Genomic DNA, 27,726 nt, shown 5'->3' with positions numbered 1-27,726 from the left:
CTCCTATCCCTGAATCTTGCTTAGCTTTTCTTGAAGGACTTCTTGGTGGTGCTGATTCCTAGATCCATGTCACTATGAAATATTAAGTCATAGCAGAAAGAAAGTACTCCAACCCATAACAGGCCACTTGTAGACATGGTGGCATATTTTCTGAACTAAACAATTGAATACATAATCCAAAAAAAATTTATGTTATATATGGATGGCAATCAAGAAATACAATTTGGATGCTGAAAAATTGGCATCCTGATATTTTGATAATTTACTGGAACAGTAGGACAAGCTATTTAATCAGAACTGACATGCAAAACTTAAGACATGCTATTGTATTGACAGTATGACCTTCTCATCATAGTCTCTCTCTTCATGGTACAGTGTTCCTAATCAGATACAGAGAAATGTTGATGAATGAAAACAAAAGTCACCAGAATCATCAGTGCATGCAAAACATAAGCCAAACAGGATGCTTTGACTCAATGCAGATGTTTATTGGAACAAATGCGTAGTCACCCACAAGAACAACAGCTTCTGTTGCTAATGAAATTGGCATGATCTTTATGACAATAACAACCTTCATGGTATAAAGTCATAGCTTTACATATAAAACTATAGTCTAGGGAGGTGGATTTGGTTGCATAGAAGTGACTTTTGGAAGAGGCAGCTCCTGTTGAAGTGGGAATGGACTGCATTTGGAGGTCATGGATTTCCCATCTCCAGAAATGTTCAAGAAAGAGGTCATGGATCAAGACAAGATGGTCCTAATAGACATGCCAACCCTCTGCTTCTGTGGCTCTGTGAGAGATTTAGGTTTCTTGCACCTTAGCAGCAGTGTGGGGGCTGATAGATCTTTATACAGCACATTTAGATGTTTCCTCGGGAAAAGAATAAAATTGCAATTGGAAGAATAGATGGGATAAACTGTGTCCACTCTGAAGTTGGTACAGACAGATATCCTCTGCTTTTTGAAGGTTTGATTTACTGCACTTCACTTTTACAAAAAAGTGCATTACATTAGTACCTGTTCCACTAACCAAAAGAAATCTGAAGCGGATTTTCAGTTTTAAGGAAAAAAAGGTGAAAAGCAAAAGTAGGGTTCAGAGTTTGTTTTGCAGCAAGCTCTTACAGAAACATCGCACACTCTGAGTGGTAATAGCAGCTGGCCAAGCTCCTTTCCCGGGAACCAGGCCCAGCCTCTCAGTGTCAAGGTGCCATAGCTTTGAACGGTGTCTTTGAGCACCTGTGCTTTACCTGGATATATTTTGTGCATCAATTAGGAAGATGTGTCCTAAGGTAATTGTTCCTTCACTGTACGCTATTTTGGCTTATGAGAGGCTTAATAGGAAGGCTCTCCTTTTGATTAGTGGGGGTGGGGGGACCAGTATTTGTATACAAATCTTGAGGCCAAGTCTCACTGTTGTCTCTGACTTTAAGGAGAAAGTCCCCTTAAATGTTGGTTCTGATTCCAGAATCAGAACATGAGTCTACTAGACGTAATTTTTGTGAGAGAAGATAGTATAATCTGAGGAAAGCCTCAGGGAACATTTGTTTGCTCTGCTCTCTTTCCACCTGGAAGGCCTCCTTGTCTTACCTGGGAATGCCCACCCTCTTCAGAGTTCAGCTCCAGCATCACATTGTCTGGGGTGCCTTCCTGATGTTCCTTCCTCCAGGGCCTCTGCGCTGCTCCGACACATCACAGTGATGGGGTGTGGCAGGGGGGTTCATTCTGTTCAAGGTGGGCACCTGTGTATGTGTCAGTTCTGCCCCTTTGGAGCTTCTGGAAGGTAGGAATCATGTTCCCCTCATCTCATCAGTCTCTGGAGCAGTTAGCACAGCCTGGTACATGAGCACTCCCAGGCAGTGCTGCGGATCAGGGAGGAATGGAGTTTTGGAATGTTCTAGGACAATTCCAGAGGAATTTCCTAGATCACAATTTCCAGCATCACATTTCTTCTTTGGCGCATGAAAAGGATCTCAAGCTTGCTGGACAAATGTCTGATGGAGTTGAGTCTCACTGTCATCTTCCCTTTTCAGAGTAACTTGCAGGGCACAGAGAGGTAGAATGACTAGCTCATAGAAGCAGAAGCAGGCTGTGACCTGCTATCCCTGAGCATTCAGCCTTAGGCTTAGTGTCCATAAGTCTCATTCAGTCTCACTCCTTGTGCTTTCTTTCAGCAAGAGACCCTGAATGATTCCAGCAGCACCAGTGCAAGTCAAGAACTGAAGTCTGCTGCGAAGACCAATTTTCACAGAACCAGACAGGGACTTGGGACTTCTGATGCCTGGATGGGCTTAAATCTCAGCGTTCTGCAGGGGCGAGTTCTCTAGGAACTTCCTGAGACAGGAGCTGGTTCCCTGAGGAAATTCTGCATAGGAAACTTATCACTGTGTGGGGCTAGAGTGTTCAGGGTAAGGAACAGGGGTGAGGAATCGGGACAATGGCTGTGTGGGGGCAGCTGTGGACACAGGGAAGGAGGGTTCAGGGCCCCGAGTCTAGCCTTTCAGGGCTGACCTTGTGTAGCTCAGATTCTCAGAAAGGGAAGGGGGTTGGGGCCTAGGACTAATGCTATGTTTAGGAATAAGGGAAGATTCCTTGACTGGCACTTTGCCTGGGCTATGTCTTCGGGAACCAAGGCGTGGTGAAGGGTGGAGGTTACTGCAGCAGCAGTATTTTCTCTGCATCAAAACTCTATTAAACTCTAAGGTAGTCTTTGCCTTTTGGTTATTTGGCTTTAACTCATCTCATCAAGGAGAAATGGCTTCTTTGGATCTTAGATAGTCAGAGCTGGAAATAGCCAGATAGTCCTTTGGGAAGAGGGGTAGTCCTGCTTATAGTCACACGAAGAGCTGGGGGCAGAGCTAGTTCTAGGGCCTGGTGTCTGGCTTCCCAGCTGACCATTCCCAATCTCCCTCTCTGCCCTGCTTCTTGCAAAGTTCTCTCGCAATTTGGTGTCTAGCTCATGCATTGCTGTGGGACTTTTCTCTTTTTCTTTTATTATGGGGGGTAGGGGTTGGGGTTGGAAAAGGTGTGTGGTAGCACAGAAGCACAGCGTTTGGGGGCAGTTGAAAGAAGTGGTCAAAGTTGAAGGGAAGGGTACACACTGGTCATCCTTAAGAACCAGCCAGGATTTGTAAGAGAACTTTGCCTTCCTGGTAGACACACTGACTGCTAAGTTACACATGTTGGGCCCTTAGTTTATGCCTGCACTGCGCTAAGTGCTGTATATATACTGGTTAATTCAATACTCATCAAACTTTTATGAGGTAGGTAAGGTATGTGATTTTCAGAATACAAAGAGATTGAGGTTCAAAGAGGCAAAGTCGCCTGCCCAGCATTACAAACGTATTGAGTGATAGAGGCTGGATTCAGCCCTCTGTTCTGATCACTCAGCTACTCCGCTGCTTTAAAGAAGGAGAAAATGGGGCTGAGATGGCCCCATTATTGGCCAGTAATGGGCTGAATGAGGTGGGCGAAGGGCGAGGGTGTCTTGCATCAGATAATTATCCTCTGCTGCTGACTGAGCACGGGCAGGTGGTGCAAAACTGAATTCAATTTCTCATACTGGTGACTGTCTGGATCCAGTTCTTGTTGCTGTAGATGTAGGAATATACTCCGTAGCGGTCCTTCTTTCCACAGTCGTCGCCCCAGGACACCGTGCCCACCAAGTACCAATGGCCTCTCTCTTTATCCAGGGTTACCATGGGACCTCCAGAGTCACCTGCACAGGAGTCTTTCCCCCCTAGATCAACAAATGAAAGAGATACTGAGGTTAAAGTAACTGGTCTCCTTCCCTAATCCCCAATCCAAAGGAGCCTCCTTCTTCCCACTGCTGACTTGCACTTCAGAGAATTGGGCACGAGGGGGCGCAAGCAGATTATTTGACTCAAATCTGGGCTCAAAAGTTCTAGGTCAGGCCTCCTCAGAGCCCAGTGATTTTAGGAAGGGCAGGTTAAGAACTCTCTTGTTTCATAGATGAAAAGTTGAACTTGGAGAAGGGAATAATGGAAATTTCTTAGCACTCTACTCTCTGACGCAGCTTCTCCAGCAGAATCCTTCCTTTCATGACCTTCCTTCCCCTCTCTCACTGTTCAGGCTCCGAGGTCTCCAGGCTTTCCATTGCTGGTCTCCGCACCACTTCCTGGCATGAGGTGCCCTATTATATGCCAGCCTCTTCACTCACCTTCCTTATCCCCAGCACAGATCATGTCCCCGGTCACTTTCTTCTTCACTGGGGCATAGGCATTCTGGCAAGTGCGGTGATTAACAATTGGGATTTCAATCTGAAACACAAAGCCATTGTTGGTCCCCGGTCCAGGAAGAGGAGTTCCTGCTGTTCTGACACCCCCTACAGCTGGCTCTTCCCCATCCCCATCCCCATCCTGGATGAGCCTGGGACTCCCTTAAACCAGGTCTCAGAAACTGCCCTGTGGTACAGGTGAAGAAACACTGAATGGAGAATCAGGAGATGCACGACCAGATACAGTCTCAGTCATGAACTTGCTGTGGAACCTTGGGCAAGTCATTGGCCCTCTTTGAGTTCCAGTTTTGTCGTTTGTAAACTGGTGATGATAATACTTGTCTGGCCATTCCAGAGCATTTCACATTTTTCCATCATCACATTTATCACATCAAAAACTACATTGTGTACTTGACTATCAGCCCCAAGAGGCCAGGGACTAGGGCAGTCCTTTTGTCCCCCAGCGCACCTAGTAACTAGCACAATGTCTAGTACCTGGGAGGCACCAAATAAACATCTGAGAGTTAATGAATGAAGGATGGATGGTTGTTGTAAATTTGAAAATTTTAAAGTACATTAAAATAACAAATGTTGAAGGATTTAGAAACTAGCCACGGCAGTCATAGGATCCAGTCATGTCAGAGACAGGCAGCTCTTGGAGAACGTCCAGTGTTGCCCCTGACTTTGCATCTTGAGATACTATTCTATCGTGTAGAGAGACAAATTACTTGCTACCCAGCAAGTCAGTTGCAGCCAGGACTTGGAGCCATGGCTTCTTATTTCTAGTTCAGTGTTCTTTTGTTGATGTGATGTGAATGTAATGTAATGATGTGAATGTGAAGTGCTAAATGCAACAGTCAAGTATATACTGTAAGAACTGCAGCTCTCAAGAGCCTATTCTTTGGCCCATTTGTGTTTAATCTGCTATACGAGTCTTCATCATATACAGATGGACCATCCTTTTGGATCTTCTAGTCTGATGTTTTCTGTAAGAATTTCCATGAGCTGAGCTACAGAAACAGCCAACAATGTTTAGAGACTGGAGACCCATGCTGTACAGACTAAACAGATCAAGCTTGTTGGGATTCACAGTCCCAGTGAACTTTGAGGTGAGTGTGAGCCCCTGGTGTCTTCCTCAACCACCCTCTGCTCAAGCCTCTAAGTCCCTGAGTGGCGACATGGAGCAGGAAGGTCCCATTCAGGGCAGAGATGTCACACTCTGTAGGGCATAAGTTGAACTTCACCTCCATCAGGGTCTCTGGGAACCTCTGTAAGAACTGCTTCCCCCAGCCACTGACGATGACCATAGCCCCTGGAGGAGAAAAGAAACAGTGGGAGCAGAGAGGCTATCTGTGGGGTTTTCAGAAGGTAGCATTCTGCAGCCCGATCCTCCTCTGCCTGAGGAGGAAGGGCTGCATTTGTACCCTCTGAGAAAGGCAGCTTGGTGAGGAGGAAGACTGCTGGGTTGGAGGTTACCTGCAACAGCAGTATAGGAATTTGTTTCTATGAATTGTTAGCTGGTTTGCTTAGTTGTCTATTCTCCTCACTGCCAGCTGGCATGGACCCTGGGCTCCATGAAGGCAGTCATCTCCTCTGTCTTGTGCACTGCCATACCCCTATGCCTGCAACAGTGCTGGCACATAGTAGGTGCTCGATCAATAATTGTGGGGATAAAAAAAGTCTAACTTAGTCCACGATATATTATGCTACCTTTAGCAAGTCCTCACTCCTTCCTCCCTCCCGTTCTGAGCCTCAGTTTCTCTATCCATAAAATGAAGAGGCCAGACCTGGGATCCTCTTACTTCCCCACCTCCCAGCTCTGATATTCTAGAAGTCTATAAAGTTGTCAAATCTCAGAGTGTTGTAGAAATGGGTTGTGCATTGAGAGAGAACTTATTTATTTATTTGAAGAGAAAGCCTGGATCCTGAAAACAGCAGTGGACTTTTAAGCTGAAAAACCTGGATTCTAGCCCCTGGATCTGCTCTTACAAGCTGTATCTTGGGTAAGTCACTTCACCTTGCTGACCCGCCATTTTCCCATCTGGAAAATGGGACTACAATACCACTTCACAAGGTTTTTATAAGTGGTAAATAAGTTAATGAATGTAAACCTTCATGTACGTGCTACCTTGGAACCAGTTCTGCCGTTTTAGGGGAAGCAGCTGAGGAATCATGCAGGCACTGTCAGCTACTTTCATTGGCACCCGAGCCTCACTGATGCCAGAGAAGAAATCTCTGTGGAGGCAACTGCTATTCTGCAGAGGCAAGATCAGGGGTAGAGAGAGGTACCTTCCTCCGGGGGCCGGTCTGGCAGACAGATGGGCATCACAAAGTCATTCAGCACCGGGCCCTTTAACAGCTCCACCAGAGCCACGTCATTCTCAAATGTGTTGGGATCATACAGGGGATGGAGGAAGATGTGTTTGACCATGAGATGCTGTTCAGTCTCATCTGACCGGGACCTCCAATGCTTACCTGGGCAAGAATAAGGCGCATGAGACATGAAGATAATGGAGGCACAAAAAATAAGGTCTCCTCTTGCTCCCTATAGCCCCCTGTCCCATCCAGCTTGTGTTTCCAGCCTTAACTCTTTTAGTACTTTCCTTCCCACCTTTCCCAGCTATCCTGCCCTACCTTCTTTTCCATACATATTCTCATGGGCTTCCATGTCTGTCTTGCTTCACGAGCTAATCTCATTGCCTTAAAATACTCATTCCAGTGCTCATTGCCACATGTTTTAATCATATAATCACCCTTCAGTGCCTAGATCCTGTGTTGCCACCTTCACGAAGCCTCTTCAATTCTTGAGTTGGATTCTTCAGTTAGAAGTCTTTTTTCTCTGGAGTCCCAAGACACTTTGTCTGTTTTCTCTCCCACAGAATTTACTGCCTTTTTTCTTATACCAGGGGTCTCCCTGCTCGTATTGTATTCCTTTATTAAGCTGTAAGCTCCTTGTGGGCAGGAACTAGATCCTAAAAAATACTTGTGTCCTTAGATCCTAGCATAGTGTCAGTAGGGGACTGAGTTGAACCAGCTGATGGTCTTGGGGAGGGGAAGCTTGGATTCTATGTGTATGGTCCACTTGAAACCATGAATTCATAGAAGCCTGAAGCATCTTTGGAAACTAGACTAGGCCCTTTATTTTCCCATTATAAAACTGAGGCCTAAGATTCACAGACTTGCTCCTGGCCCCTGCACCTGGAAATCATTGCCTTGAGCTTGGACTCAGGTCCCTGGACTCCAGTCTCAGCCAGGTGTCATGCCCTGATGAATGAGTTCGTGGACATACCCCTTTCCCAGAACCACAACTGGCTTCAGTAATCAGTTTGCCCCTCACTCACCAACGATGATTTTGAAGTCAGAAGGGGTGAGCCTGTAAAAGTCATGGAAGACTGGGTCATCTGGATCCAGTGAATGGTGGAGGCAGTGAGCCGCGGTCAAAATCCAGTTGGAGCCTGAGAAGAGAATTGTGCACACACACTGCCCTGCACTGCCCCCACCTGTCTTGAGCTGAGGGCCTTCAGACCACTCTAGGATACCCTTCTCTACTGCATTTCAAGGCCCCTAGTCAGACACTCATATCCTAATCTAAAGAAGAGCAGTTAAATCTGTGATTTTATCTGCCTATTCCAACCAAAGCCAAAGCCGAACATCTTAAACTGGGTTTCAGGTCTCCCTTAAACCCATGAGGTTGGTGAGCTCCCATCAGCCCAAGATGGGTCCACACAGAACCTTGTGCTTATTGCCCACCTCTCTGGCCTTGTAGTTCCTGGACCAGCATCAACAGCCTTGTCTGGAAACTTCTTAGATATGCAGACTCTCAGGCTCCCACCTCAGATCTACTGAATCAGAATCTGCATTCAGTAGGAAACTCTGGGAAATTTAATAAGATTCTCAAGTAATTCCTATGCACACTAAAGTTCGAGCACTGCTTTAGCATGGTGCTTCTGAACTGTGGATGAACCTTAGAATCACCTGGGGAATGAAAAAGACAAACACCAAAACAAAACAAAAGTAGTACCTGGGCCCGGAATCAGACCAGCTAAGTTATGGGAGTATGTCCCAGGCACGAGTATGTTTTAAAAGTTCCCCAGGTGCCCCTATGTCATCACTGCTCTGATCCTAACCACTCATTTTGTAGATATAGATCCTGAGGCCTGGAGCAAAGCAGAGAAGTCTAGGGTCACCCAGAAGGTTAGTGACAGGCCAGGGCCAGACCCTAGGTCTCCTGACCATTAGCCTAGAGCATGTCTCCTATCTTGTCTGTCTCTTCCACTCAATGGACAGGTTCCTTCCCTTTGTTTAATATGTGGTCAGGCTTTGGTTCACCCTGTAGGTGAAGCAGGTTATAAACCCATAAATAACTAAACCTAGAGGTATAACCAGGATGAACCAAAGAGAAAAAAGGCACCAGGGTTTGGTGGGGGGGTATCAGGTCAGAGTTCAGAGTCCCAGGCAGAGGCATTTTTGGGAAACAGGTCCCAGGCCCTACTTGGCTCCCTTGGGACCCACTCTGTGCTATGGCTACTAGGTTCTGAGTAGAGCTCCATGTAGGCCACCCTCTTTCACTGGAGACATTTTTTATTTCTATCCATAGCCAGGGACTGTTGACCAAAATTTCCAGGTGGATAAAGCGGGACAAGGTAGCTAGGTAGGAGAGCCTGTTTCAGAGCAGGGCTCTGGGCCATTTAAATAAACCCAGGTGTGTGTTGTGGTGAGTCCAGAGATGTGACTTTACCTCCCAGCTCTGCAAGAGTCCCTGAGCCAGGCTCCCTCTACCCAACTTTCACTGTGGGCACCACAAATGTAGTGCTTTCCCTCTTTCCTCCATCCCTTGGCCCCTTTCCTGCCTCTCTGCTTCCTCTCCCACCCCACAGTCCCTCTACAACAATGAGTACCAGGAGGAAGAGAGAGATTCTAGGTAGGAGAGCCAGGCAGTGTGGAGCATGAGAGAACGTGCAGCTTGGCCAAGGATAAAGAAGCAGAATTCTAACAACTTCAAAACATAATAGGGAATAAACATGAAGTAGGTACAAATTAGCATTGAATATTCTAGCACTGAACTTAAAAATTCGAGGCTTAAGAAAACTGAATTCTTAAAACCATGGGCACATAATCCATCTCTTTCACTCACATTCTAATGACATCGGCAATGGCTGACGAAGCGGTCTTGCTTCCCATTCTCCCCCCTGCTCCTCCTCACCATCTCTCTGCTTCTCTTCTGACCTCTTCCTCACTTCTGGTTCCTCCATGCTTTTCTGTCTTTCCTGATTTCTTCTTTCACTTGGGCATCTTCTGTCCTACCTGTCTCTCTTCCTCTCATCATATTTGTTTATTTTTATTTTCTCTTTTACCTCTCTCGAGTTCCCTCTCTCTTATTTTCCAAACCTGTCTCCTACTCTCCATGTCTCTTTCTGTACTCTCTATCTCTGTCTCTCCATCCCCGTTGCAGTTTCATTTCTTTGGTCCTCTCCTCTGTCTAGTCCCCACAGGGCTGCCCCTGTCACTCGTATCACTATCTGTGCCCCTTAGAGAGGCTCCATAGAGTGGGAACACTCAGCTTGGTGTGTGGCACTGCTAGGGTCACTTCCTCCTCGAGCAGTGCTCATGCCTGGTTGCAGTTTTACATCTCCCAGGGTGGCTGGTGCCTCCCCTTAGGTATGGGTCCCTGATGGGAGCTGTCCTCACCTGACTGAACCCTGGAGGAGGTGGGTCAGTAAGGGGTGAGGCCCACAGCCCTGGGAGCTGTCCAGGCTCACATGGACCCATCCAGACCTTTGTTCTCTGTGACAGGATCAAACCAGGAACTGGCTGTAGGCTCTAGAGTGCTATTAATTTTTCTATGATGTCAGAGATGGAATTGACCTTAGACAAAAAATTGCAGTAGGAAGCAGCTGCCAACCATTCCTTTCCTGCCCTTACTCCTACTCCCACCACCTTTAAACCATTACAAAATTCTGATGCTTTTGCCCTAGACAGGTGGCTCAACCAATTGATGTTTCTCTCCTCTCTGTCTCTCTTTCTTTGTCTCTCTCTCTCCTTTTTTCTCTCTCCAAAATTAAGAAACATAACCTCAGGTGAGGACTTAAAAAATCCTGATGATTCCACTTTCCAGTGCTTTTCAATCTGCCTCATTTCCATCCTTTGTCCCCTTATTCTGAAGCTAATGACTTCCCTCCCACTATTGCACTAGTCACCTTACCAAACTTCTGGGCTCCTTAGTCACCCTCCTTTTCAATCCATATTGGAGATAACTCCCTGGAGAGTCCCTGAAAAGAACTTTCCAGAGAACATGCTCATCAACCTGCCTTCGTGTTCAGAATAAAATTTAAATTCCTAAGGAGGGCATTTGAGGCCTTTGTACATCTCCCTTCCCTAACTTCTCTAGGGTGGATTTCCTTGTTCTCCCTGATCCTGTAGCCCTGGTACACCCTTCCTTTGAATCACATGTTGTTATCCATGTTTGAGGGGCTGACTCTATGACCCTTCCGAGTGCCAGCGACTGGCCAGAACTCTGTAGGTGTTTGTTGACTAAAGGAGGCAGCTAGAATAGGAGTACACGTCTCCTGGAACCAGCTAAGGGCTCTTTCTACAATGCCGTACTTCTGGGCCCTGCTACTAGTGTAGACAGTGTTTCTTTATGAAGAAACGTTGATCTGTCTCCAGAAAGAGGGTTGGGTACTTTCGCTTCCACCCTGGCCCCTAGACTGGGTCTCCTACCCCCTTCCACCTTCTCCTTACCTATAAGGGAGCCTCCACAGAAGGGCTGCCCACTTGGGTGCGTCAGCATGGCAATCCAGGGGGTAGTGCCTTTCTCAGCTGGGCGTCCATTGATGATCCTGGCTAACAGCTTCCTGGAGAACTTGGGGAGCCCACACACTGCAGTCAAAGGAGGGAGGGACACATCATACTCTTGGCTCCATCTTGCCCTTTGTCAGAGCTACCAGTTCATTTCTCTCTATTAGGAACAGCATCACCCTGGCTGGTGTAGCTCAGTGGATTGAGCATGGGCCTGCAAACCAAAGGACTGTGGTTCGATTCCCAGTCAGGGCACATGCCTGGGTTGCAGGCCAATTCCCAGCAGGAGACCCACAAGAGGCAACCATACATTGATATTTCTCTCCCTCTCTCCTTCCCTTCCCCTCTAAAGATAAATAAGTAAAATCTTTTAAAAAAGATACAGGAACAGCATCGCACCACCTATATATACCCTGACAGATTTCAGATCAGTGTCTCAATCTGCTCAATCCTGTTAAATAGCTTTTCTTTACATCTCCAGCTGGATTGCTCATAAATTTCTCAAGCATAGCAAAACCAAGCCCTTGTCTCTACCCTTCACCAACCTTCTCCTCTTTGTTATTCAGATATCTGTTATTGCCTGCACTGGCCTCTCTTTGTTGCCTCCCTTTTCTTTACTCCCATATTCAGTAACTAAACCAGTTTTTAAAAAATGACCAGGAGAAGTAGAGAGTAGTGTGTGTCTTCTCCGCCATGTGACATCATGACCCCTCGGTGTCTCAATATGTCAAAACACACAATCCAAACATCTAGAGGAAAGTCAAAATCTGAAATGTAATAGAACATAAGACATGGTAATCCTTGAAACCAGCTACGTATAAACTGTAAAACATAATTTAGAATTGTTGTAGTTCCAATGTGTAAAAAGCATGACATTGTCATTATAATATAAACTCTAAACAAAGGCACAGCATGACTGCATCCCATGGAGGGCCCTCACCCACAGGCTAGCTTGTGCTGCCCCCGCACCCTGCACCTCCACTCTTTCTGTGCCTAGACACCAAGCCCTGCTGAATACATCACTGAAATGTTTTTAAACTCCTCACCCTTACACTTGGGCCATCATAGCCCTAGGCTTAGTAGATTTTCACCATCTCCCTCCAGAATGATTGCAGTAGCTTTCCAGTCTCTCCCTCTAGCTCAGTCCCTCCCCACAAGTCACTTTCCACTCTATGCTGCCCACCTTCAGCCCTGCTAATTTTAGAATTTCCTGGGAGAGACTCAGGAATCTACATCTCTGAAATGGATCTCAGGTGATTCTCAGATACCCCAAGTTAGAGAATCACTAATTACAGGACAGAGTGCAAACATAGTATGGCTTTTAGGGCTATTTCTGCTCTCCCTTGATCCCCACTGCTCCCACTCTATGCACACACGTTTTCCTGCTTCATCTTTGCCCACTCTGCCCTGTCTTTCTGTCTCCCAGTGCGGCCTTTGCAGACCCGCTGCAGAGCTCCCCAGGCCCCCTCCAGCCATATGGACTTCTTGTTCTTTTTAAGTTTCCATGATACTGGAATCTCCACTTCTCTCATGACACTCACCTCCTTCTAGGCCTGTGTGAGAGACCTAGAAGCACAGAACCTTGCCTTGCATGTTAGTTTGAGCTCTTTGAAGTTAAAGACTTGACTAGCAGGCATTGCAATGAAGGGACGTGCAGGTGTGAGGACACATACCGGTAACCAACCCCATTCCTCATCACTTTTTCTTGGATGCTCTCTAGATGACAAAAAATTGTACTTTCTCTGTAATGTGAGGGGTTTTGGCTTTATGAGAGGCAAGTTTCTTTTTACAGAGTCAAAACAAACAAATACTAACAATAACCAAACCCCCAAATAAAGGCTGTTGATTATCCACAGAGGTTTTATTTCCACTTTAGACCCCTGACAGAAGAAATGGAGTGCAGAGGCACCTTACAGAATAGTGAGCTTGTGATATATAATATACAATATATAGCATCCTGTACATGCACTGCTCATAGACAAAGGAGTGTGGCTTCATGAACCTATTAGAAAAGTGGACACTCGCCAACTGTTATCTTGAAATCCCTCTCAGGGCTTCTCTGGCTGCCTTTCTCTGGTGGAAAGTCCCAGGAGGACCATCATCTTTGTGAGGGCCAAGCAGAGGCTGTTGGTGATTGGCAGCCCTGAGTGATGGAGCTAGAAGGACCCTGAAGGAGATCTAATACCTTCCTTTTACAGATGGGGAAACTGAGGCCCCCAAAGGGGCCTTTCCCTTTCCAAAGGGGAAAATGATTTGTCAAAGGTTATATAGCTCGTTGGAGGCAGAGCTGGGGCTAGAGCCCAGGACTCTTGGCTCTCTGTCTCTTCTCACTGCCTCTCACAGGCAAGTCTCTGCTGCCCTTTATGAAGATCCTGGAAGCCGGAGGAGTGCATCCTTCTGAATATCCATGCTGGGTGGATTCTCTGAAGAGCTCAGACTCCAGGTATGCTCGGCAGCCTTGGTGGGGTGAAGTCACTTCGAATGTCCCTAGCCCACTCTTCTTCCATTTTCCTGCCAAGAAGCACAGCAGGGCACATCAGGGGCCTTCTCTTTTTCCAAGCAGTCCAGATGACTCTCCATGCCTGGGCCTGGGGCTCAGGAGAGCTTTTCAGATGATACATTTCCAGGCTAGAAGTTTGCTTCATGCTTGTCTGGAGCAGCAGGTATGGATACCTGACTGCTGCCAGCTGGTATTTTAGAATGACATATGCTCCCAAGTGACATGTTCTGAGCTGACAAAAGGAATTTAACAGGGTTGGGGAGACTTCAACTACTATCATCCTCCCCATGTTACCCAAACTTTCTCTTTTTCCTTTGAAATCCCTTGAACAAGAAAGATTCAGGCTAAGGCTTAGACTGCAGGAAGCTTTTGGGAGATAAACCTCAGGGCAAGGGTTACCCTGGGAGAGAGGGGCCTTGGGGTATGATCTCCATCTTCCCAGACCTGAATGGTTTTCTTCTAGAGGAGGAATCAGACTTGTTTGTGCCCAAATGACAAATATATGGACTCAGAGTTCAGTTCAACAATCAGGCCCAGTTAGGCCAACAGTGGGTTTGATAAGTGCATAGGAGTGAATGAGGCCACTAGGTTAAAGCAGTCCTGAGAGGAAGGAGTGCTAGGACTGGCCCAGATATCTAGCTCCCTTGTAGTGCTGAGGACAGTGAGGCCTGGAGAGGGCAAGGGACTTGCCCAAGGCCACGGACCCAGGTCTCCTGTGTAGAAACTTTCCCCTATACCACTCTGCTACCTCTCAGGGTCCTGGGGCTGCCTCAGGGAGATGGGAGCAGCAGGTTCCATTCCATTTGGTCTGGTGAGTAACATGGAGTGTGCTGTCGGAAATGTGTGGTCAGCCTCACTCGGGCTGGGGCAGGGCAGGCAGGCCCGGAGGAGGTCAGTCAGATCACCGCTCCACCTGGAGCGCCCCCAGACCTTGTGGGGAGCCCATTTGCTCCCACACCCAGTTCACGTAGTTGGAGACCTTCGTGTAGACCCCATAGACCTGCTTGCTGCCACATTCTTCAGGGCCTCCCCAGGACACCAGGCCTTGGGCCACCCAGGTCTGGCTCAAGTCATCAAGGATGACAAAGGCCCCACCACTATCTCCAAGGCATGTATCCTTGCCACCCTCATAGTATCCAGCACAGAACATATTCTCAGTGACGCTGTAGTTGCCCAAGCGGGACTCATAGCTGGTTTTGCACTCGGCATGTGGTACCACAGGTAACTTGACATACTGCAGGACATCTGACAAGGTCCGAGTGCCACTGCTGATGATCTCATCCACTGTCACATTAGGATTGGAGATACCCCAGCCTGCCACTAGGCCTAGCATGTGGGGCACTGGGCCTGCGGGCTCAGGCCTTGGCAAGCAGATGGGCATGACGTGGGGTCCCAGTGGCACAGGTTCCTGCAGCTGTACCAGAGCTATGTCATGGTTGTAGTTCTGGATGTTGAAGTCTGGGTGGAGTACCACTCGGGCAGCTGAGCTGTTCACAGCACCCGATTTGTCCCGCATGTCGTGTAGGCCCAGGTAGACAGTGATGTGCTCCTTGGAGACTGGTGTCACTGTGTTGTCTCTGCGCTGGGAGCGCAGCACATGGGCTGCTGTGAGTATCCAGGACTCAGAGAGCAAGGCCCCACTCCCAAACCACTTGTCATTTGGTACCCTTGAGGTGTCCTCCACTACTATCAGAGCTTGCCATGGGAAGAGGCCGGGCTCGGCATTCCGGCCCCCAATGATCCGCTTGACCAGGTTTGGTAGGGAGCGGGAGGGCTGACCACACACTGTAAGGAGAAGGAGGGAGTGGGGACAAAAGACAGAGACTGGTTAGGTCAGCCATGTGAAGAGAGCCACTAAGAGAAATTCACATCTCACCCACTGTAGATTATACCACCACAGAACCCTACTCTACCTACATCATGGGGCCACACTAGCCTGGGAAAACTCTGTGTGGGGTCACGTTTGACCTAAGTCTTTCTAGCCTGGCCAGCCTGTAGTCTGGACTTTCTGTAGCTAGGGCCATCTATAGGTCTGACCATTTCATGCATGGACTGTCACCACCATGAACCATTTCTAGCCAGGATCATTTCTGGCCTAGACTTTGAGCCAGACCTATCTCTAGCAGTGGTAACCTCTTCCATTTTTTCTCTAGAATGGCATCTCACATTCAGAAGTGGTCCATACTGTGGGCACTCAGAAAACTTCTGAAAATTGTAGGTCATGGGCTTTGAGAGATAAAAGGAAACTAAAAGACTATTTAGCAGGTCACAACAAACACTGGACTGGGAGCCAAGACCCCGGAGGCCTTGACCTGGCTTTTCTCTCCTATGTCTTGTGTGACAAGACATAGAAGTAAATAAATTGCCCTTTCTAGATTTTAATTTTTGATTTGCTAAATGAGGCAGTTGATGGTCGCCATGGATATTTCAAATTCCTTTCATTTTTAGTTCATTTGCCCTGGCCACCTCATTTTATAGGTGAGTAAAACTTTACAGAGGATAAGTGACTAGCCCAAGGGCACATGGCTAGTAAGATAAGTGGCAAGGGCCTAACTAGATTCTAAGATTGATGTACTGGCCTATATCTTACAATGCCTCATTACATGTAAAGATCATATGGCAGGCCCCTCTAATCTTTTCGTTTCTAGGACAAAGGACTAATGCTGTGAAGGATGCCCAGGGCATCTAAGGATAGGGAAAGGTGGCATAATCTACAAGCAATGATGCATGGGCCTGTTCGGAGCCACGCATCATTGCACCCAGGAACCCTGTAGTACCTTCAGGGGAAGAAGAAAGGTCTGATCAAACTTCGTTCCACTGAGTTGTACCCCGAGCATGCACATGCACCACCAGCCTCCTGCAGCCAAACACCTTTGGCTCATGAACAGAAGGTCTTCAACATCAGACCCTGCTGGCTAAGAACGAGTTCACATGGGCCCTTCCCAGCCTGGTGCTTGGGGCTGGGAGGTAAACCTGGTATAAACATTGGCCTCCTCTTTGTTCAAATGTTCAGGCTACACTTCTTGGCCTTGGAAACTATCAACAGTCCTTTAAAGACCAAAAAGCATTTGCGTATTCTTGGCAACTTTGGTAGGTCAGGCTTTCATAAACTTAATGCTTTTCAGATGTTCTTCTTCCTGATGCCAAATGTGTCTTATATAATCCTGAGGCACCCTGTGTTCACCCCAGGCCAGATGTAGCTGGCCTTTGCTAACTGTCTGTGGTGTGGCCTTTCACAGTGGAAGGCCAGACTCCCAAATACAAGCAGCAGCCTACAAGTTGACACCTCAAGGCAGGTCTGTGATTAGCTCACAGAATGACTCATCTAGTGCCAAAAGGCTCTCATCTGGTGAAAGACAGGCCTGTGGCTTAGTCCATGATCATAACAAAGCCAGTGCTGAATGGTGCCTTTTTCCAACTAAGGTGCCAATAGCATAACTCAGGTCACAGAATGTCAGAGTTGGGGAAACATGGAGAACAGCTAATTTACAGATGGAGAAACCAAAGTTTAGAGAAAGTAAGTGACATATTCAAAGTCATTAGTGGCTAAGCCAGAAGTAGAGCCCACGTCTTATGACTGTAGCTTCATTTTCTCTACAAAAAAACTGATTTTTTTGATATGCTGTTATACTTTTGAAAGGTTGAATAGTGAAACACGCTTTTGAGAGAGCTCATTGACATGGGGCTATTCTTTTAGGCCGACGCCATTCTATATCCTGTCTTTCCTGGGAGAAAAGAATTTTCTTGACATCCTATGGCTTCTGTGCTGAAGTCAGACTTGGGTTCTAGGGGACTGGAGGCGCTGAGGGAGGACTTTTAAAACAAAAATTTGATAGTCTAAAATTTTGGGTTCATGAGGATGTCATAAAATATAATCAGAATCAAGAATGGCTCAGGGTTGCTTGTGCTGACATCAAAAGTCTTGGGCTCGCCTTCTAGGTCTGCCCCTGACTTTCTCTGGGTATCCTTGCATAAACCATACCTCAATTACTCTTAGTTTCCTCGTCTGTAAAGTAAGGGACAAATACTATTTGCTTAACAGTGTTCTTGGAAAGGTACATATTATGATGACCAATAAAATGGTTTTCTCCATCCTGGCTTCCCTCTGGGTTCAATCTCAGTGTTTTAGGAGGAGAGAATTTATATATCTCCAGCCTGGTACAATGATATACCATGTTTCCCAATGATATACCTTGGTTTTCCCAACACCAAGTGTTAAAATAGTTTTATGACTCATTATATCTAAGATATTTTGTATAAATATAGAGGATAATGACCACTAAAAGTTATAGAATGTCATGGATCACCTGTTTCTGCTCCCTCCCTTCTGGGGTATGGAATCCTAGCCCCAGAGAGGTGATATTACTTACCAAAGATCACAATTAGGAAAGAACAGAAGCAGGACTAGGACCCAGGCCCCTGACTCCCAGCTCAGTGCCTCTTCCCCTTTCAGAGGTTGCAGCCTGGCTGCCCAGGATGGAATCTACCTGCAGTGCTGTTTTATTTGGCCCATATGGTATTTTAGCAAAATAGAGATTTGCCCCTTCAGTCTGTCACAGTTCCACCATTCCCCATTTTCTCTGAGGCTTGACCAATGGTAAAACTTTGAGTATCTTTCTGGCTAAGCCTCAGTGAGATGATGGGGATCAGTAAACTGTGGGTAAGTTGACCTTTCTCCTGTTTTACCACCTCAAGAATTCTTTCTTGAGCGTAAGGCCCTCCTAAGTGAAGTCTTCCTAACCGGCCCTCACCCCTCCACTTCCAGACAAGCGCATGCCATTACTTCCTCCTTCTCTGGGATCTCATAGCTCCTGTGATGGCCAAAATGGAATCCCAAATGCCAACACTTTCTTCAGTTCTTAAGGGTAATGGTAGATGATTCCATAGCCTTTCCATTTTAATGTCTAGAATCCTACTGAGTGTTATTGAGGGTTATTAAAACATAGCAGTCAGATAATAACATTATATCATTCTACCTAACACTCAAATTCAGTAAAATACCAGTGCTACCCATTACTTAACCACACCGTGAAGCTCCTTATAGGAGCAAATGAGCAGACAGAATCAGTACTGCTCTTCATGCTGTCTTGAATGGTTTTGTCTTTCAATTACTGCTATTCTTGCTTTTTTAAAAGCATATATTTCTGTGTTGTGAATATTAACTTCAATTTTTGTGGGTTATTTGTTTAACCCTACAGTGTGCATTTAGGACTAGGATTTTCTAATAAGTTGATTGCAATATATACATATGTGTACCATGATTGTGATGCAAATCATCCATACTTTTAATGCTGATGCAACTATCTACAAAATATCCCCTAAATCCATATGCATGGTGATGCTCTTTGTTACCAAAAGTCTTTTTTCCTTTTAAAGTGGGTCAGTAGGTAAGCTACAAGGAGGCAGCAGTTAGTAGAGTTGAATGCATTGATCTTTGAAAGAACTTACTCTGTTGGTAGTTGTTACCTGATGCTATTTGTTTCCTCTATAGCACAGTGAGTGCTTGAGGATGGGGTGCCTACTTTCTTGATTTTTCCAACACATGCAAACTGTGTGGGATAAAAACTGGGTGTTCAGGGAGTGGAACTGCAGAGAGAAGAGAAAGAAAGGCTCCTAGCCTGATATAACAGGTTGGTTTGAGAAGGTGTGAGGCTGGGCTTCTCTGACCTTTGACCCACAGAAGGTAGCTTTAAAAACAATCAAAGCATCATGCCCTTTACTCCCCTGCTACACTAACAGCCAGAGCACTCAAGGCCCAAAGGCCTTGAATAGGAGACCATGAGGCAGAGGACTTGAGCGTGAGGTACCTGGCAGGCAGGTGGGCTGGTTTCTTCCAAGTACTTCATTTATCCAGATTCCTTGGGCAGAACAGGTATATATACCTGGGAGAGTAAAGAAAAAATGAAGTAAAGGGAGAAATGATTGATGTAAAGCACATGAATAATTGATCTGTGTTCCTAATTCCTGTATTGTGGATCATTGCAAGTCTTCCAAAATGTCTTTCTAATGCCGTTCCCTCTGAGCCAGTCCTCTGCAACATGAAGGTTCTTTCTAAAAGGAGATTCTGCCCATGTTCTTCTTCTGTTCAGTATCACCAAAGCTCCCCATTGCCCTCAGAAACAAACACCACACACTTCAGCAGGGCCTGTGCAAGGCTCTGTGCAATCTGACTCCCACCTGGCCTGTCTGGGGGCTGCTCCATCCCCTCCTGGCTCTGCTCAGCCCCTGGCAGGCACTTCTCATCATTAGTCACACAGGCCTTTGTTCACACAGTACTCTGTGGTATACATGCCCTTCCCTTCCTTCTCTACTTAACAAACTCTTTAATGAATCACACTCATGTCTACCATCTCATTTGAGTGTTAAAGTAGCTTTGTGAGCTATATCACTGCTCCCTTTTTGAAGTGAGGACTTGGAGGCCTTGAGAAATTGGGAGAATTTTATTACTGCTAGTCTGTGGCAGAGGCAGAACTGATCAGCCTTGCCATCTCCCTGAGGGTTCCTTCGCTGTGGCGGGCTGTGGGTGTGTATATGTGGATATAGGGTTGGCATATGGATACACTCTTGTGGTGCAGGCTTGAGCCAGGGAGAGGCAAGGCATGTCTCCAAGTGTTTTTTCCTTCCCATTCCTCCCAAACTGTGGCCAGCTGACTGGCTGTTTCAGGTCCAACCTAACCCTGAGGCCCAGAAGGTGTGAGGTGGGAGGGGGCTGATTTAGCATGCAGGGCTCACCTGTGATATTGTGGTACATCTTATAGTAGGGCTGCTGGCAGGAGTATCTGATCTCAGATTTGTATGTGGTGAGGTTGTTCCTTGTAGAGAAGGTGACCAGCCCATGTTCCAGCTCTGCAGGGGATCCACAGTCAGCAACTGAGAGAAAAGAGAGTGAAATCCTTCAATTACCCTTCGTTCTTCCTGGGGCTATCTGGTATGTCTGTCTCATACAGGTGTATAGGTTGTGCCCTGCACACAACTTCAGTAAGCTATGTTATAGTGCATGAGAATGATGCTTTAGGGATTGTGGAGGGCACAACCTGTGCAATCACCAGTGGCCTTGCTTTGGGGGCCTTTTCCATCTACCATGTGATCAACTCACCTGGCCTGATGTCAATTTCAGGGCAAGGGCAGGTCTGCTGAGATTTAAGCAGCCCCATCTTCTTCCCCCCAGGACCCTTTCCTTGACTTCCAGGTCTATTGTGCAATCCTCTTCGTCTCTCCTGCCTAAGCATAAAGCCTACAGCTTAGCCAAAAACTTCTGGCTGACAAGAGCCAAAGAATATTCAGTTCTTCCAGATCCAACCACATGCTGAGTAAGAGCCATTAATGTGCTCAAATAAGTTTAGCCAAAAAAATTGACAGAAAGAAAACCACCATAGTACCACCGTGCTGGCTCTCTATAGACACAGAAGTCAGGAGGTAGGATCAGGGCAAATCAGCTTTTAGTCTTCACCCGCTTCTTTTCTCCAGTCATTGGTGTTTGGACATTGGGCCTGGCTACAGGATGAGATCAAAGATGCCTGCTCCTCAGAGGTGGTCTTAGGGGAGATCATTCATCCAGCCATGTCTTGGGGAAGTTTCCAGCACTGGTAGAGTCCAGTAAAAGTCTGCCAGGAGCCAGGTAGAGGCTGAGGACCCAACTTGTCAGTGTTTCTTCATGAGGGTGGTGTTTCTCCACTAGGGTGTGGTGTTCATTTCCAAGGAAATCCTTATCTTGGGTCTAACAACCCCTATCAGAGTTGAGGAATCATAGAGGGATCACAGAGCTTCATAGTTGCCAAGAAACATTAACACAGGTAATCTAGAATATCATCTTCACTGTAGAGATGAGCTCAGAGAGTAGACTTGACTCATCTAAGGTCATATAGCATGTATGATCAGGGAACTAGACCTGACCTTATACTCAGTGGTTTTTAAATAAACCAAACTGGCCATTCTTAAGGATCTATTTTCTAGTTGAAACTGCCTATAATCATATTAGCTGGATAATGATAGACATCGGTTGTAATCTTCTGATAACCTCAGAAGACTGCATTCCAAGGCCCTGTTGGTATTTCCAGAGTTTCCTTCTTGCTGAATTTTACCTGCTCATTTTGGAAAGCAGAGAGGGGGCAATTTACTCTTGAAATACTATATTTAGATATTATGACTTTTAACTTTAGCACTCCAGATTCAACTGTTTGATTGAACAGAGTTGTCAAACTTAAAGTGTAGTTAACTTCAATGTCCTCAAGGATGATGCAGGGGGTGAAGGATAGGAGTAGATGGAGGTCCCTCCTACCCATGAGGAAAACAAAAGCCAGGAGAACTGGGGAGTGTTTTGTCCTGGCCTCCAACCTCTCTGGACAAATTGTTCCAATTTGTGTCCATCACCAGTGTAGACACACTCTTCTAGTCTGTGAGGAGAGCATGTGAAGGTCAGCAGTAGGACAGCAAGAAGTGATTGTATTTATTATTGAAATCTATCAACGGTTTTAAATGTATTTTCCTGCTGAGTCTCAAATTATATTTTTCTTCCCTTTTTAGGAAATGCCATTGATTCGTGCCTGGATGTTGGTATTAATCTTGTCTACCTTAACTTTGTTCTATCAGTTCATTTTGCCTAAGGTAGCCTGAAGACCTGATACCTAGTTCCAGGTGGAGAAATTCCACGGTGGTCCTAGACATGGCGAGATGGTCAGGCTATATGACGTGGCCAGCACTAGTGTGGAGAAATTTTCTGGGTAGAGGATCTGCTCTGCTTTCACATCACTCCAGAAAAGTAACTTTGCCTACAGTTAAAGCTGGTTCTATAACTGTATAGAAGAGGTGAATGGAGTGGAAAATGGAGGTCACTTCAGCTTGGGTAGAGTGAGCAGGGAAGGGGGTGACAATCTCCCCCAGTCTATGTGGCAGGCAAACGTCCATGTCTTTGTGTGGCCTGGCAACAACTTCCCTTTTTGAGAGTTCTGGCACCATCAAAGATGCCATATCCAGACCCTGCTTTCTTAGCTACTCTACTACCTTCTTGGCTTTAGGAATAGTTTCATCCTTTTCTCTAAATCTTCCTCTGGCCACTTCCATGCTCTGGAATTAAAGTGTCCCTTCCCATTATCTTGGCTTCCCTTTCTCATTATTCTCTGGGATGGGATACACCACCCTCTGTCTTGTCTCCATTGTCATTTTTTCTTGACATTTATTTTCTTTCAGACACATGTTTCTTGACCTGCCACCTTGAGCACTCTTTGCCATAATTTGGGGGCTTCCTAAAGAATCACAGCTGTTGGCTCAACTCAGGGATGGTCCACTCTCCCACCCAGCCTCATCTCTGTCCTCCCTTTTGGTGTATGTATGCTCCAGCATCACAGACCCTTTCTGTACCTCTCTCGCCTGCTGTTTTCCCCACATGGGAAACTCTGTGTGTCCATGCTATGGCCACCCTCCAAACCTTACAGATTGCTTTTTGTTGAAAGCCTTTTCTTTCTTTCTTTTTTCAGTTTGTTCAGCTAGTTTCTTTTTTTGAAAGCCTTTTCTTATTCTTCTAATCAGATAGGGCTGCTTCTAGATTTCTCTTTGCAGAGCACTTTATTTATTAACCTCTCTCTGATGGATGCACCTTATGTTGCCGGTATTACAATTATTTGGGTCTATTTCAAACCTTCTGCCTAAATTATAATTCCCTCTAGCACATTGAGTACAATATTTGTTATACTTTGCGGGCTTAAAAATACTGATTCAACTGGCACTTGTATTTTGTGCTATCCCATGCCCTGTCTTAGGGGCACTCCTGCCGTGCACTGGCTCCTCAGTCTCTGGACTGTTCCTTGTCCATCCTTGCAGGATTCTGCCCTCCTCAAGAGGCCATTTCATTACCAAATTGACTAGTAGTCACCATGCAATGCAAGGCTTCTCTGATGTGTGTATCCAGGTTTTGTTCAGGCTGAAGCAGAGATTTCCAGCATGCTGGCTGCCACCTGCAGCCCTTGTCACTACTTATGACCAGGGGTGTCTCATGGCACCTGAGCTGAGGACTGCTGCTTTCAAGTATGATGCCTATTTTTTTGAAAAACTTTAATCAGTGAATTTTCAGAAATGCAAAATGTGTAAGCCCCAGAAGAAAGAACCCCTGATGGAGGACTCTCAGCCCTGTGTTTTGTATAGGTGGAAGGGAAATTTTTAGGCAAGAGGATATATCTAGACTCCCTAAAAATCTAGGCTACATGAATTATTCCTAGTTCCACCTACTTATGTTAAGAAAGTGGCAACAGGTAAAAATAGTAAAATCATAAACTCATAGGCATTCTGGCCCATTTAAACTTGGAGTGCAGAGTGGATTGGACAAACCAGGACCCACTTTGACCTGGTCAATCTAAGGCCATGTGATTGTATATTATTAAATCTTGTGTCTCTTGGACTGAAGTAATTTTTCCTTTGGGAAGAATAAAGTCCATTTAGAGATGCTAAAAACAATCTCCCATTGTCTTTTCACTATGTTCTAGAGTAATATTTGAATAATGAGTGAAACCTCAGAAGGGATTATTCTTATACACACACAGGAGTTTCAACTGCTTAAGACTATGTTGCCTTATTTAGCATCCTTTCTAATCCACACTGAAATGGGGAATGGAGTGTTGGTGGGTAGGGAGGGGTGGAGTAGCTCTGGGACCCTGGGGGTCTCATGAGTGGTCCATTCCTGGATGTCTGCATTGTGTAGGGGTCCAGTCATTCACTCGGTCACTTGCTCTGACTTGCTCTCCACATCCATTTCGGTATCTGCCACCATGGTGAAGATCAAAGAGGGATCAGTGGGTCCAGAGAAAGAAAGCAGGCAGAGGAAGGGAGAGAGAGAAAGAAGAGAAAGAGAAAAATTAGCAAGCAAAGCAGAAGCAGTTCATGCAGGAAACACAGAAATCACTCCACCAGGATTGATTGAGAATGCACAGTTCAGGCACAGCCAGTGTGAAGGACAGTTTCATATTGTGGAATTTGTGCCATCCAGAGAATTTGCACAGCTGTAAATGCTGGCTCAGGAAGATTATAACATTCTACTGCTGGAGCAAGCTTCTGATTCATCTGGTCCCAACCCTCATTTAACAGATGGCATTCAGAGTGGAGCAGGGCTTGTCTGGGGTCACTGCAGCAAGGTGGTGGCAGGGCCAGGACAACCAGTAATGTCTACTTCCTGTTCTGGTACTGGTTTACTCCCAACACACACACTTCCTGTATGTTCCCAACCCCTTTCCCTGAAATCCCTATGGACTCACAACTTCTGAGTCTTGCTCATCTTTGCATCTCCCCTAGGACCTGGCACATGTCCGGGACAGAGAGATATTCAATAAATACCAACTCAGTGAATGAGCAGAGGTGCCAGGTTTGTCTAAATAGGAATTCTCATAGTCCTAATCCAAGGTGTTCTGGGAGAACCAGGCCATATTGGGGGGGGGGATATATTTTTTTTGGTACAGAATGACAGGCTCTTTTGTACATTAACAAAAGTCACATAAAAGAGTACCATTGAATATAGTAGTGCCTTATTCTATCAACACTTCTGTTACAATAAAAAGTGTTCCATCAGGGAAGAAAATTGTTATTAAAGTTTCTTATTCTCCAAAAGCATGAATGAGAGAAACCAAAACACTTCCTAGTGAGGGAGTTGAGTGGGGGAAAATAAACTTTTATTGTATTTTTACTTATTACTGGTGCTCTTCAGTAATGATATGCACATTAACACAGTCCTCAGAATAATCAAGAATGTAGAAAACCAAATCCAAAAGAGTGTGAATACACTGCGTAGAGACCTTCAACTGTCTGAGTCTGTATTTGGATCTAGAACTTTCTGACTCCAAAAACACGTTCTGCCATCTATATTGCGCATCTTCCTTTACCTCCTCCTTCTGAACACCCTCTTGTTTGGGTAGCACTCAGGCACAGCACTACACACGAGTCACATGCTGGAGGAGGTGGCAGATGTGTCTGTTGGCATTTGAGTTCCTCCATGTCTGAACCTGGTCTTTCCCATATGATTTCCCTCTAGATCTTGGCATAGGCATCTAGTAAATGTTCGTATAAACATTTTGTTGAAGCCATAAAATGACCAATCCCCCCTTGCCCACACTGGTCTCTGACTCCATCCACATCATCATATTAAAAAAAGAAACTTAAAAACAAACCTGCTCTGTTCCAAAGTTATGCCTGGGATTTGTCTCAGGGGAGCCCCACCCTGACAGTATCCCCTTAGGGCAGTGGGAGTGGATCTGCCAGCTCAATGGGTATGAGCCACTGAGGAGACAGGGGACAGGGACACCACCCCAAATTTTGGATGGAGTCATGAATGAGGAGTGGGCAGGACCCTTCCTAATTCTTAACTTCTCACCTGTTCATTCTAAAGCAAATCCTTCTTCCCTTCCTCCGTCTCTCCCTTTCCTTCCCTTTCTGTCCCTGTGACTTCTCTTAGTACTGTTGACATAGATGAGTTTCCTAGAACTGTGGTCCTTACAAGCCTTGCATCAAAATAACCTGGGGAGGGGGAGAAGGGGTAGTGGCTAAAAATTTGTATTTTCACAAAACTCACTAGGTGACTGATATGAGCTACATTATGTTAGAATCTCCAGGATATATTCTAGAATATTAAAGCTAGTTTAAACTCTTTTATTTTACCACTAAGAAGGACCTTGTCGTCCATGGTCACAGGGTGTGTTGTGATCAGAGACAATGCAAGAATTCTAGGGGCCCCAGGAGCCATGCCAAACTGTGTCCCCTGCCTCATACATGCCCACTGTGCTGACACCACAGCCCTAAAACATAAGCTGTCTCAGAAGACTTAGTGGCTATGGCTGATGGCCACATAAAGACTGGCAAGGTCACTTGGCCGTGGGCATGGGGGACAAAATAGTTTCCTGAATTAGCTGTTACCAGAGCTAGTTTCAAACCTGGAGACATGCTATTTGTTTAGCAAGTTTGGCAACCTAGCTGCAGGCAGAGGGAAAATTAGTATTTAGAAAGTACATTGGGACCCACAAGAAGTTTCTTTTGGACTCCTAATGCCTTATTGCTGAAAGGAACATTAATAGTCTTTTCTGTCCAACTCTCATGTGTCTGTTGAATTCCTGGCCCCTTTCTCTTAAAGTGCACCTGTCAAGCTGTCTCCCTTGTGAGGTCTCTGCTCGAATCCTACCAGTGCTGGGGATCTCATGGTCTTTTTAATCAACCAGTTTTGTTTTCTTACTTTTACAGGTGGGAATCTTGTTACTCCATGTGCCATCCTTCAGACACTCAATCTGGAATGTGTCCATTTCCACATTATCCTAGGAAGAAACATGAAGAAGGTGTGGGGAGAAGGAAGAGAGGTGGGGTTGCTGGTGGTTTCCCAGTAAAACCAACTCAAACTACAAACCTGGGTGTCCTAAACTGAGATTTTCTAACCAAAAGCCTCCAAGGGCAAGCTTGACAATAAGGAAAGGATGCTGAGTTTTATTTCCCATTCCTACCCTGGAGAGAGTCAAGGGCTGGCTGTGGGAAGGGGTTTGGGAAACTCTCCCTGAAGGAAAAACTATACCCTTTGGCCATTGTTTCAGAGCAGTGGCTCCCACACCTGAGCAAGCAGCGGCATCCCTTAGCGCTTTTGCACAGGTTGCTGGGCCCTGCCTCCCAGTTTGGGATTCATTGGGTCTGGCCTGGGGGCCCAGCCTTTACACTTTTAATAAGTGAGGTGATGCTGCAGTGGGGACCCCACTTTGAGAGCAGTGATCCTCTAGCTTGGCTCATGTCAGACTCGCCTGGGCAATATACAGAAACACCGATCACCGGTACCATCCCAGAGATTCTGCTTTCATTGAGCTCAGGTGGGCCTGGGGGGGCAGCTCTGCTTATTAAATGAAGCAGGTGATTCCTAGGAAAACCACTGTTTCATCGGGTGGGGGAGTAAGCAGTGCCTCTCTGCCACCTCTAAAATCTCTGGTTTCCATCCCCATTTCCCTCAGCAAGCCTCAAACTTGTTAAGGGTATTTGTCCTGATGGTAGGGCTGAGCAGATCTAGATTATTTGAAATTCAAACCAGCCCACGACCTGACAAAAGACTTCATACCACTTCCAGAAGTAAGAGCCTCTAACACATGCTCTAAATTTTCAGAAGACTGGAATTTCTGAAACATCTTGGAGATTTATGGGGAAGCTAGAAAACACCATAGTGAAACCATTACAAGCTCCAGAAGCCTGTGT

General features: G+C 46.0%; 1 protein-coding gene across 4 annotated transcripts in view; it reads right to left on the bottom strand.

Annotated features, from left to right (window-relative positions):
• Positions 1 to 458: 458 nt before the first annotated feature.
• The window catches only part of MASP1 (MBL associated serine protease 1), a 59,735-nt gene continuing 32,467 nt past the window's right edge, over positions 459 to 27,726 (bottom strand). For 2 of the 4 annotated variants that reach the window (XM_037131767.2, XM_037131768.2), the window contains 4 exons: positions 26,735 to 26,813; positions 20,266 to 20,403; positions 19,341 to 19,415; positions 12,874 to 15,318 (listed from right to left, as the gene is read on the bottom strand). In XM_037131767.2, coding sequence (XP_036987662.2) covers positions 14,435 to 15,318; positions 19,341 to 19,415; positions 20,266 to 20,403; positions 26,735 to 26,813 — 1,176 coding nt within the window. In that variant the 3' untranslated portion in view covers positions 12,874 to 14,434. Of the gene's footprint in view, positions 3,738 to 4,178; positions 4,279 to 5,479; positions 5,548 to 6,524; positions 6,711 to 7,576; positions 7,691 to 10,976; positions 11,115 to 12,873; positions 15,319 to 19,340; positions 19,416 to 20,265; positions 20,404 to 20,425; positions 24,283 to 26,734; positions 26,814 to 27,726 lie in introns of those variants that run through there. The other 2 variants (XM_037131770.2, XM_037131769.2) reach the window with 2 other exon arrangements.

Source organism: Artibeus jamaicensis, unplaced genomic scaffold (genome assembly GCF_021234435.1).
Source record: "Artibeus jamaicensis isolate MK-2021 breed Jamaican fruit bat unplaced genomic scaffold, CSHL_Jam_final scaffold_474, whole genome shotgun sequence".
Lineage (NCBI taxonomy): Eukaryota > Metazoa > Chordata > Mammalia > Chiroptera > Phyllostomidae > Artibeus > Artibeus jamaicensis.
This window is presented reverse-complemented; position numbering and strand designations above follow the sequence as displayed.